Source organism: Brassica rapa, chromosome A04 (assembly GCF_000309985.2).
Source record: "Brassica rapa cultivar Chiifu-401-42 chromosome A04, CAAS_Brap_v3.01, whole genome shotgun sequence".
NCBI classification, from domain to species: domain Eukaryota; kingdom Viridiplantae; phylum Streptophyta; class Magnoliopsida; order Brassicales; family Brassicaceae; genus Brassica; species Brassica rapa.
The window spans coordinates 17,641,894-17,654,331 of NC_024798.2; the positions used below are offsets into that span (position 1 = coordinate 17,641,894).

The following is a 12,438-nucleotide window of genomic DNA, read 5'->3' on the forward strand; positions in this document are numbered from 1 at the left end:
CAAAAAGAACATCCAACTACATATAATCTGTGTAACTACCTACCATTGGTTGTTACTTGTTAGTTTTAGGCATTAAAGTTTCAATTTTCAATCATTAGCAGTTAATACTTCTAATCTCTCAACATTAAGACCCAAAAACAATACTTTTAATTGCAATAAAAGTCAGTAAAATAATAATATGCAAAATTAATATTCTAATTCCATCAATGAGATGTCCAATCACCAACAACAATAGCTACCATTGTCGTTAGATCGCTACCGATATGGGCTTTTACCGGTTTTAGATAAGTTCCATCCCAAACCGGAAAATAAGTTTTCCCGATAGTTGATCACAGCCGAGAATCTAAGATACATCCAATACAATTACGACAAGTGTATGGCGGGAATCTGACGCAGCTACATAAGAATATTTTAATCGGAGGTAATAACCCCACGCGATGGAAAAGACAATAGAAGATTACGTGGATGAGATCTCATCCGTCCATTTTCTATCCGAGCAATCTAACGGGTGGGACTCAATGGCGGTACCACCCGGTCAAAGTAATGCGTAGCCGTTGATATAAAGACACGTGTCAGTAAAAGATCTCCGGAGGGACAGATAGACGATGGAAGAGATTACCTGGAATCGCCGGTGGCCAACCAAATACCAAACGAGACAAACCTTCTTCCTCTCTCTCTCTCAAAGAAATTGTCTTTCGTCAATTCTCTTCTCCTTCTTCTTTCTTCAACGCCATAACTTTCTTCTTCTTCTTCTGGGTTTCCGTGAAAGTTTTCAAGAGAATCTCAGAGCTGTTCTATGGTTGTGAGATCAATCATCTCAGAGCTTTTGTTTGTGGTAAAGCTTCTCACTTTCTGAATCATCTACATGAATTTGAGGTTTTTCGTTTCTCATCAATCTGTTGGGTTTAGTCTAAGAGCTGACAATTTGTGAGCTTTTTGTTGAATTAAGCTTCTGGGTGTGTGTGTGTGTGTGTGTGATTTTCTGAATTTTTCTTGTCAATTTCGAAAATGGAGTTTTGGTTATGTTTCTGGTTAATCGATAGCTTGATCTGATCGTATAAAAGGTTTCACCTTTGAGTAGCTATGTCTTGACCCTTGTGGGAGCTTTTGATTCGGTGCTTAGTTTAGAGTTGTAGAAGCTTCAGTTGTTGGTGTGGTGGTTATTGACTCTGATACCACCGGTTTGATCAAGAACAAGGATCTGCTGAACTTGGGTGTTTATCAAAATCATTTCTTTTGGCTTTGAGATTGATATTTGGGGAAGGAAGGTTCCTTTAGTTTTCAAGTTGTGAAGTTTTGTTTCTCACAAAAAGTCTCTGATCCTTGTAGGTTTGTCTTTGTTGATCTAAGAGCTAGTGGGAACAGAGGAAAGCAACAGACTGAAAACGCTTTTACCTTGAAAACACACAAGAGGAAATTGTTACTGGATTGCTGATAGATTTACATGATTGAGAAGAGCTCAGCGGATGGTATGGATTTTTCACCTTTGATTACGGTTCTAGAGGGAGATTTCAACATGGAGAAGGCTTCTGCAGTAGAGACTGATACTTTAGATGACTCTACTAAACAAATGAGTAAAGGAAAACCTCCGAGACACATTTCTTCTATGCAACATATCACAAGCACTACTACTAGTAGGCTGCAGGTAACTTATATGACCCACAAGTTCTGGATTTGTATTTTTTTTTCTCTTGCATTGTGGTTCAAATGACTTAACTAGTTGATGTTTGTGCGCAGGATGTGGATGTTTGTAGTTTGGTTATGAAGTCACCTGATGAAAAATCAGAGTTTCTGCCTGTATACCGATCAGGAAGCTGTGCTGAACAAGGAGCAAAACAGTTTATGGAAGATGAACACATTTGCATTGATGATCTTGTTGAGCATCTTGGTGCATCTGTTGATTTCTCATCTCTTGGAGCCTTCTATGGGGTGAGTGTATATCTTCAAAACCATGCCCAAAGAAAGCTTATACGCACCTTGTCAACCTGTTAACATTGTTGATTGTGTTGTCTTTGGCAGGTGTTTGATGGTCATGGAGGCACAGATGCAGCACTGTTCGTTAGAAAGAACATACTGAGATACATTGTAGAAGACTCCTACTTCCCACTATGTGTAAAGAAGGCAATTAAGAATGCTTTCTTGAAAGCTGATTACGAATTTGCAGATGATTCTTCCCTTGACATCTCTTCTGGCACCACTGCGCTTACAGCTTTTATTTTTGGAAGGTAAGGAACATTTGAATTTATGTTTATGTACTTTTGATTTGATTATGAACAGAGTTGGTACTTTCTTTTCATTACAGGAGGTTGATAATTGCAAATGCTGGTGATTGCCGAGCAGTGCTTGGAAGAAGAGGCAGAGCAATTGAGTTATCCAAAGACCACAAACCAAACTGCATCGCCGAGAAAGTAAGAATAGAGAAGCTAGGTGGAGTTGTCTACGATGGCTACCTCAACGGGCAACTATCAGTAGCACGTGCCATCGGAGACTGGCACATGAAAGGCCCCAAAGGCTCCGCTTGTCCTCTGAGTCCAGAGCCAGAGCTGCAAGAGACTGATCTGAGCGAAGAAGATGAGTTCTTGATAATGGGGTGCGACGGTCTGTGGGATGTGATGAGCAGTCAGTGCGCGGTGACAATCGCGAGGAAAGAACTGATGATTCATAATGATCCAGAGAGATGCTCTAGGGAGCTGGTGAGGGAGGCTCTTAAAAGGAATACGTGTGATAATTTGACTGTGATTGTTGTGTGCTTCTCTCCTGATCCTCCACAGAGGATAGAGATCCGGATGCAGTCAAGGGTGAGGCGGAGCATATCAGCGGAAGGGCTTAATCTACTTAAAGGTGTGCTTGATGGTTATCCCTAAGCATGTTCTTGTTGTTCTGTCTTTACTTTGTGAGAGGCTATTGCCATGTTAGAGATGTTGTTGTGTTCTGAGTATGTTGTTGTTGCCTATATTAGTATTCAACATTCATTGAGATTTTTGATGGATGCATGTATCACGCTTTTGTAAATAACGTTTTTTTACTTGTAAAATATATATCAGAGCTTCTTCTTTGCTTATCATCTCTCTTAAATCCAGGGATGTTAGATCGTAACTAACAAGGTTGTATTATTACAGTTGAAGCTAGTTATGATTATAGTACGTCGATACCTTTTGTATTTTTTTTAAATATGAGACCCTAGCATTTAGATATATAATTCTAACGCCACATATATAAAGTAGTTCTTCTCTAATCCAACTCCAACACACAAGGGAAACATAACTAAAATTGAAATATGCTTGTGCAAGAATAATATTGGAGGTTTTGTGATAATTCTTCTACAAGGACTTTCACTTCATAGTCAGGTTTTACTGGTTACACTATCTGGTCCGCAGAACAAACATTGTTTGTCTTGAGTCTCTTGACCAATTAGAATGCGTACGAGACAGTTTTTTCTCTTCCAAGTCATCTTGATTCTTTTTTTTTTTCCTTCTGAATTTGATTGATTGATAAAACTGAGAACATACAAGCATGATAACCAAAAGCCGGTGGAAACACATTACTATCCCCGGAAACATAGCCCACAAACGGGATTCTTAAACCCAAACAAAAGGCAACACATACAACAACTACGGCAAACACAAGATGAGACTGCAATCTTATAACCAAAACCGAAGACAAACCTTGAAGAGGCTAATAGAAATAAGTCGTCCAGTCATAGAAACAGCCGGCACTCTTGCCAAGAACCAACCAAGCACAAGAGAGAGTAAGCGGAGTAGTGGCCAACACAACAACATCGGACCAAACATACCTGAACCATCCGTTCACGGTACCAAACTAGAGCCAAAACGCCTTGCAAAAAACTCCAAATATAGAAGAGACAACCACCCGAAACTAAAGCCCCCTCCTCAAGCGAACCTTCATCGGAAAGCCTACACCCTCAACTTCATTATATTGCTTCACCGAAGCCACCAAAGAACGAGAGAATCATGAGAACATCCGGAAACCACACTTATTATAAGGCCGCGAGAAGGACTCCTTCATGCCTGAGAGATGGAAAGGTGAGAAGAACCCTGCAACTTCTGAAGAATAAAAGGCATGCTCTGCTCATCACACACAACCGCCACCATCACACCACCACTTATACCGTTGATGAAACCAGACATAACACAAACACTACAAACCAACAAGGATGCCTCAGATTCAACCTCTATGTCAAATAACAAACATCAGATGGGATAAAGGATGAAGCACGAACCCATCTGAAGCACACAGACAAGGATAACCCAAAACAACAACATCTGAGATGGATTGAAACCAGAGCGACAAATCAAGATCTAGAGATCTAAAACGAAATGAAAACCCTAGTAATCCAGATTTGCTGAGAGACAAAGAGGAGAAGATGAATACAAGAGAGAAGAGGAAACGAAGCTTAAGCCTAGCGGAGACCTCCGCACAACCAACCATACGGACTGTCTCCACCCGCCCCACCACCGAGTCCCGACGAGACCTCGAAGAGACACGGACTGTCCGCTTCGTCACCAAACGCAGACCCAGATTCGCATCCCAAAACAACACTTAACTAGCAGATCTACAAAGGACAGAGACGGCAAGGCTAACTAGACCGGCGGTGGTGCTAACGAAGCCACCACGCGCCGGTCACCGGAAAATACAGAACTTGCGGCTGTTCTTTCTTTCTTTCTTGCGGCTCTCCAAGTCATCTTGATTCCTTCTAGCATTTTTTTTGGGTAAAAAAAGATGATTTTACCTATTTGCCGAAAAAACCCAAACATCATAAATAGTTCAAGCGAATCGAATTTAGTGGCGGCAGTTATAGCCGTAACTTATTTATCACTGGCCCAACTCGTTGGCAAATAAGAAGATTAAAATTCCTTCTAGCATATTCATATATCTCAAAAGGTTATCTTTCAGTTTTCATCCACGAGGCCTGAATCCTAAATGCACCCCATCACTCTTTAATGACCCCTATTATGCAGTGTCAAAACATAAAATCATAAAGAAGTCAAAGCCGGATTAAATTGACGGCACGAGCAAACATTTATTAAGAATTTTAATAAAAAAATATTTGTAACAATTTAGGGACCTATATCCCTACGTAACTTCTTAAAGTTTTGGGTGGTAAAGCAAATGTTTCACTGAGGAATATACTCCTAAAGCATGCATGGATATGCTATTTTCTTCTTTTGTGAATACTCATGTTTTTCACGCTTTCACTATCCTCCAATTTTGGTATATTCTCTTGTTGACTCAATGAGGATGAAGAAGCCGATATAGTCATGGACAAGTTGGCAGTACTGGAGTAGCTATTTTCCGATAGATATTTGCCATATTGATCAAGAAGTATGTCAGGAGCAACTGGTGGAACTGGCGTAACGATGATGGGATCATGTGAAGTAGCGGTTGATGGATAGCGATGAGTAGATGAGTTGATAAGAATGTGCTCCGGGAAGTTAAGCTTGGCCTTGTGGCCTCTAAACTCAAAAGCAGCTTTGTCATATGCTAACGCTGCTTCTTCTGCGGTGTTGAACGTGCCAAGCCACACACGAGCTGCCTTGTTCGGGTCACGGATCTCCGCCGCGTACTTTCCCCACGGTCTTTGTCTCACCCCTCTGTAGTTTCGTTGTCTCGACTTTCTTTGTTCTGATGAAATGATGAAAAGACATAATTAAAAGTTGGATCTTGCCTAGATGTATATGATATCACATGTTATTCATCACTTTCATGAAAAACATAAACCTGCCAGTCCATTGGCATGTGTTTTGATGTGTTTGAATAATATGATCATTCTACTTTTTTTTTTTTGTAACACTATCATTCTACATCTATTAATGAAATCTTTTTTTTTACGTCTATTAATGAAATCTATTAAGAGGTAACAAAATGTTTCAAAAAAAAAAAAAAAAATTAAGAGGTAACAAAAATTCATAATAATATGATCGTTTATTATGTGGTATAATATGATCATTTTATTAGCCTCTCTAATAAAAAATTCTCTTAAGTGGTAATCAACTAATATATACTTCAGTATTTCCTATAATATTGCGGTACAAAATAATTAAGTTCGATTTTTGAATACTTCTTCCCTATGTTTCAAGCTAGAAATAATGTCTGACTAAACCAAAACATGACTGTCGCTACCAACCCTAGCCTGACTTATGAAAGGTAGCAACCGAGATAGTTAAGCATCTATTGGAAGGCCAAATTATGATCATTTTGTCCCACAAATTTGGAAAATTAAAGAGCGGCTTAACCTTAATAAGATCATACCAGGAACATTCATAAAGATGCACTGAGTTCTAATAAAATGAGCTAATACACTGTGAACAAGAAGGATGCAAAAACAAACTGATTTTCAACATGTGAATTATCCATTTGATCAAGGTCATGTTGCAACCACTAACGCATTCATAACCAATATAAAAAAAAAATCCAATAATTAACTAAACTATCCAGTTCCAAAGTGTATGAAAAGAAAATCTGCTATGAAAAAGATAATCACAAAGCTATGTGTTCATATATTAATATAGAATTATAAGTAAATTGATCAGATATATGAGATTACCTCCAGGGGTAAGAGATGAAGAAGATGAATCCATGGATGGTGGGGTGGGTTGATCTGTGAGTTCAGAGACAAAAGCAGACACATCAGACTCCGACAAAGTTGTGCAAGAATACAAATCTTCTTTCTCTTCTCTTTTTCGAGCCATTGATTCCGGTGAAAGAGGTCTCTTCCCACTAGGCATCATCCGATGATATAAACTCTGATGTTTTTTTCTTGGATCAAAAAACTCTGATGTTTTATTTTTATTTTTTTGTAGTCAAAGATGTACAAGCCAAAAATGTACAGTAAAGATGTCTAATACCTGCATCTATGTTATATATAGAAACACACGCATCTATTTGTTGACCAGCATAGGAAGAGAGAAGTTTGTATAGCTTTTTTCTTTCAATTTAATAAAGATAAGGTTTGTATAAGCTTTGCTACATTATAGTTTGGTCATAATTTGCACCCACAAAAATAGTTTGGTCATAACCTCTACACGCACATTGTTCTATAAAAATAATTCTGTAAAATCAAGCTTCAAAAAAGAAAAAAAATAATAGTAATTCTGTAAAATCATTTCTATATATTGTTGTAACAAAACTTATTTATAATATAGAGTGGTATCGAGGGGCTTGCCATGTAGTCTAGTAGTAGTATTAACATTGTCCTCGTTTCTAATTAACACAAAGTTGGTAAGGTATGCAATGTACGTCTGTAAGGTGTAAATTATAAACGATAAGAGCAGAGATTGTATTAATATAAATTAGTTTTTCCGAGTTGAAATGTTGGTTTATTTTGAAATGGAACATGTATGATCTGACCAAAACAGAAAATAATATACTATATCACTAGTTTTATTCATGTGAGAAAGGACTGTTTCAAATTCTTGATGTATATATTAATGTTTCTATATACTATATATTAATGTTTTCAAGAAACAAAGTAGTAAATGAGCTTGGCTACTTTATTTTTTGGCACACCTCTGACGATTTCTTAAAGTTCAAATAAATTCATTTATGGATTAGAGTATAATTATACAAAGCATGACGACTGATCATCATCAAGTCAAGGTAATAAAGGATTATACTGGAATATTTTTTTTTCCTTAATCTTAGCATAACTACCATTTCACTGATTTACTCGGAATTAGAAAACAAAAGCAGTTTCCAACTTTGTTTTATGAAATGATTTCGTATTTCAGCGGTCAACATTTCCAAAAGATTGAAGTTACGTTCATGTATGTATTTAGATCATGATTTCGTTAAGTGTCTATCTGTTTAAGTGGAAACAATTACACTATTTATTGGCACATCATATATCAGTACGTGCATGTGCACTAAGTTTTGACCAATCGTATATCAGTGTATATAGTATAGTCTATGCAATGTTTAGTCGATTAGTCGTTGGAAAATTTGAACCCACTCAAATAAAAGTTAAGGATACTCTAATCGACAAAGGCAAACATTGCAAATAAAAGTTAAGAAGTTATGCACTTCATGGTTGTCATGTCATGAAGTCGTAGTCCTTGAAGCCAACTCCAAGCCATTTATTAAAGGACGAACAAATGACAACGTAACGAAGGTTTTATTTTAACGTAACTAAGTTTATATTCTAGATATAATTTATTTTTTCTTATAAATCATTTTAGAGCTTTCAACCAAATATCGTGATCGCTTGTGTTTCTTTTTTAATGAATACTAAATTTATTCATCACAAAAACTTATTTTACAATCAATGCGTTGTTTGTGTGGAAACAAATAAAAGTGTTAGCGTATTCAGAAAACACCAGATCGATGTTTGAAGCTTTCACGTGTTTGCTGACTGGTCATCAGATTTACCACTTAATGCTCTGATCTGCTATGATCCACTTAAAAGAAATGTTCGGCTTCTATTCGCTACATACAGTTTTCGGAAATGTACTCATCGCATTTCATCATTAAAAATGGGACAGAATCTGCAACTAATCTCTTTTAATATATTATGTTTCTATTTGTGGTTAATATAACAGTTTGGAAGATTCGTGCCATTTTAATAAGTCATTGAGGGATTATTATTTATCCTTGGGGTAGAATCTTAATTACATGCATTGATATGTCAATGAATAATTTTTTCAATCATGTGGTTGAAGAAATAAACTGAATATTATAAACACTAAAGAAAAATGAAATATTGAGCTAAAATGATAAATCATTAGACCGACAGTTAGAATCTCCAAGTGTGTGAAATAAGATATTAATTTGAAGACCAAGATGACGTATGGGCTTACCTAAATGTGTAGTCAACCTTGATTATAAAAGTCAGAGCAGACTACGCACGAACATTTCAACTCCTACCAATCGCATAATACCATACCCTAGTGTTATATTGATATTTATTTATAAGTCTTTCATTAGTTAGTATGCTATTCAATTCAATGAAGACATTGCTGTAAGAGAATTTACGTGTGGTTTTACGACAATACTTCAAAGTATATGAATGCTCTGGTCCGATCACTTTGATCGAAAAATACTTTTCGTTGTAGTATTGGTTTATTCGTTGTAGTATTGGTTTACATGTAGCAGGTGATAAATACAATTCATATAGCAAGTTCTCTTTTTCGTAATCAGTGCACAATTAAGATTTATTTACCTTAAAATCGATGCCTTGTTGTTGCTAAGTTAGGCGAAGGGTTAGCAGACGAATTTGGTCTTTGCAGTATGAATGACCTATCACCGACGTTTTGATTCATGCAAGCGATCACGTGCTAAATTACCAACATGTTCTATTGTATATTGTTGAAACTTTTGGTTTTTAGTTGCTTGTACTTTTTGTGAAAGTTGAATCTGAGAAAAGTATCTAAGCATTCTTTTATTTTAAGAATTTACCTTTTAAAATGTTTTAATATGACTTTTAACGTTAAGTTTTAGAAGGCCACATATTCTAATGTATGCTTTTAGGCCTCCCATAGTTTTTTCTTTTGCTCTAAAGGTCTCCCAAGGTTGAGAAGCGACCCATGAACAAAGAGGCACTAACTCTATGAAGGCTAATGATTAAAGGTAGTCAACGTGTATGATAACGACACTAACTCTACGCACAAGCTCCGTCTAAAGAAACGGACCAAGTGTCTATACTATGTACTCAATGGTGGAGGTTTATGGATTTTGTCTGTCTGAAGAAAGACGATGAAGTTGTAATGTATTGAGATCTTTTTAATTCGAAACTTCATTTTCACGTGCTTTCTCGTGCATCTAACGGAGTTAGCTCCGGCTCTGTCACAATAGACACTCCTCTTCATGCACATCCATCTCAGGCACCAATAGGAGCTATAGCTCAGAATCTGTTACAATAGCATTCTACAGTCCTCTTACAGATCCACAAAACGTTCTGGGTTATTCTTTCATATGTGAGACAGTCAAAAATGTTGATAAAAAGTTTCTCAATAAACAAAGTCACTAAAATTTCAACTACAGCTTCCTTCACTATTCCGACAACATCATAAAAGGACATAACGTGCGACTAAACACATGAGTTCACTTAAGAGTAAAGGAGATAAATGTGCCCAGGAAATTTCAAGAGCAAATCCAGAGCCTAACGACTCAGTTTATGTAGACAGTGTCACTGTGTCTTGGAGGTCTATCAGGAACCGTACCTGGTTTGAACCTAGACGCTTCATGTCTAGCCAGCTCAGGTGGCACCGCACTGTTGCTCTGAACAAGCATCTGCTTCAGATCATAAAAGACGTCAGTATCATGAAGCGTCAAGAACGACGTCGCAACACCACTCTTCCCAGCACGTCCCGTACGTCCAATACGATGAGTATACATCTCTATGTGCTTAGGCATGTCGTAGTTTATGACATGAGCCACATCAGGAATATCGATTCCACGTCCTACAACATCTGTTGCGACCAGAACGTTGTATCTCTTTGCTCTGAATCCTTCCAAGCTGATCTCTCTCTGCTCTTGCGACTTCCCACCGTGCAAGGTCGTGACACGGTACCCTGCCTTGTCCAGATTCTTAGCAATAGAGTCGCAGTTCTTCTTTGTGTTGACAAACACAATGGCAGTCTTATCGCTGAGCTCATCAAGCAGTTTCTGCAACCTAAAGAACTTCTCAGACTCTTTCATCATAATCACGTGCTGCGAGATCAACTCCGTGGCTTTTCCTGCAGTACCAATGGTGACAACGACCGGGTTCCTCAAGTACTTCCTCGCAAGCCTCTCTACACCAGGAGGCATTGTAGCACTGAACATATAAGTCGTTCTGTAAATCTTCTTCTCGTCAAGCTCCTCCTCTTCGTTCTCCGGTTTCAAATTACTCGAAGGCATCGCGTCCAACACTCCCGCAACCTGAGGCTCAAACCCCATGTCAATCATCCGATCCGCCTCATCAAGAACCACGTAGTTACACTGGTTCAACACAGCATACCTCCTCTCAAGACAATCAATCAAACGACCAGGAGTAGCGATCACAATCTCACACCCTTGCGTTATCTTCAACCCCTGCTCCTCAATAGACTGACCACCCACAATAGAAGTCACCCTAAAGCCTAGATAATGCGCAAACTTAACAGTTTCCTCTTCAATCTGCTGCGCAAGCTCCCTAGTAGGCGCCATAACCACAGCGTAAGGACCCTCCGTCTCATTCTCCTCGCTCATCGGTGGCAGCCTAGATATGTAAGCTAACATAGGCAGAACAAAAGCAGCAGTCTTTCCAGAACCAGTCTCTGCAATACCTATCACATCACGCTGCTGAAGTCCAAGCGGTATAGCCGCCATCTGAATAGGAGAAGGCTTCTTGTAACCAGCTCTCTCCACAGCTTTCAAAAGCTCGGAAGTTAGTTTACTCTCTTCCCAGCTCCTCATAGGCCTAGGAATCTTCGATCCTTTGTAAGAGATGTTGAAGTCTTCTCTAAAGATACGCCAGTCTCTCTCACTCATCTCCTCCAACCTCTTATCACTCCAATGCCTATCAACCCTCATGTCAAACGAATCATACGCGTCAGCAGCTTCTTCCCTCACCTTCTGAGCAGCAGCCTCCTCGGGCTTCTCAATGACTCCGTCCTTCTTGCGAATCTCGTCTCGCGTCTCCCTCTCGTGCTTGGCGGCTTGCTTCTTCTGCTCGCGGCGGTCCATTCCGGCGCGGAAGCCGCGGCCGAAGAGGAGCTGGGCCTCGTGGGGGTTCTGGTAGAGAGCGTTCATGTCTCGGGAGGTGTCTTCGGTGTTCTCCCAGTCGAAGGAGAAGCGGAACTTCTCGGAAGGGCGGATGACTCTCTTCTTCGGCTTCTTGCCTCCGAGGTACTGCTCCTTGATCGCGTCGAGCTCCTTCTCCCGCTCTCGCTCCACTAGCTTCTCCACACGTGCCGCCTCACGTGCCTTGGCTTCCTCCTCGCGCTCGCGTTCTCGGATTCGTCGATCTGGCTCCCGATCTCGCTCGCGGCGGTCACGGTCGCGTTCTCTGTCTCTATCGCGATCTCGATCTCGATCACGGCCTCTGTCTCTCTCCCTCTCTCGATCTCGATCTCGATCTCGATCCCGGTCGTCTTCATCATCGGGATTGGGGAGAGTGAGTTGTTCGCGGCGGAGGCGTTGATCGGAGATTTGATCCTGGCGGCGTTTTAGGGCTAACTCTTCGCGCTGAGCTTTGGTGAGGAAGACGGGCTTCTTAGCATCCGATGTAGATCCAACGACGTCGTTGATTGATCGCTTCATCGTTGGCTGAAGAATCTGAGTGCTTTTTTTTCGCTTGGTAGATTGCAGGAGGGGAAAGCTGAAGAAACTATCCTTTTCTTATCACTTTCTATCCTTTGTAATTTTTATATTTGCAAATTTTCCTGATTTGGGATATTTGTTTGATGTATATCCCCTACTAGGGTTTTAGGCCCATTACCAATAGTTTTAGGCCCATTACCA

At 39.4% G+C, this 12,438-nt stretch overlaps 3 protein-coding genes and 1 long non-coding RNA gene across 4 annotated transcripts; 2 read left to right on the forward strand and 2 right to left on the reverse strand.

Moving 5' to 3' along the window:
- Nucleotides 1-582: 582 nt before the first annotated feature.
- On the forward strand, nt 583-3,061 carry LOC103865291 (probable protein phosphatase 2C 27). Its single transcript, XM_009143089.3, has 5 exons — nt 583-835; nt 1,330-1,645; nt 1,738-1,929; nt 2,020-2,225; nt 2,303-3,061. Exons 2-5 carry the CDS (start codon nt 1,445-1,447, stop codon nt 2,862-2,864), a joined length of 1,161 nt encoding a protein of 386 aa, XP_009141337.1. The 5' UTR covers nt 583-835; nt 1,330-1,444; the 3' UTR covers nt 2,865-3,061.
- A 409-nt stretch (nt 3,062-3,470) lies between these two features.
- On the reverse strand, nt 3,471-9,678 carry LOC103865292 (ethylene-responsive transcription factor ERF112). The gene is made up of 2 exons (XM_009143090.3): nt 6,566-9,678; nt 3,471-5,643 (listed from the first exon to the last, which is right to left on the reverse strand). The coding sequence occupies exons 1-2, from the start codon at nt 6,747-6,749 to the stop codon at nt 5,174-5,176; spliced, it is 654 nt and encodes a 217-aa protein (XP_009141338.1). The 5' UTR covers nt 6,750-9,678; the 3' UTR covers nt 3,471-5,173.
- On the forward strand, nt 5,643-6,116 carry LOC117133669. Its single transcript, XR_004457606.1, has 2 exons — nt 5,643-5,875; nt 5,915-6,116. It is a non-coding gene; the product is annotated as an uncharacterized LOC117133669 (long non-coding RNA).
- A 250-nt stretch (nt 9,679-9,928) lies between the features above and the next one.
- LOC103865293 (DEAD-box ATP-dependent RNA helicase 21) lies at nt 9,929-12,348 on the reverse strand. Its single transcript, XM_033290383.1, has one exon. The coding sequence runs from the start codon at nt 12,235-12,237 to the stop codon at nt 10,123-10,125; it is 2,115 nt and encodes a 704-aa protein (XP_033146274.1). The 5' UTR covers nt 12,238-12,348; the 3' UTR covers nt 9,929-10,122.
- Between the last annotated feature and the right edge of the window lie 90 nt (nt 12,349-12,438).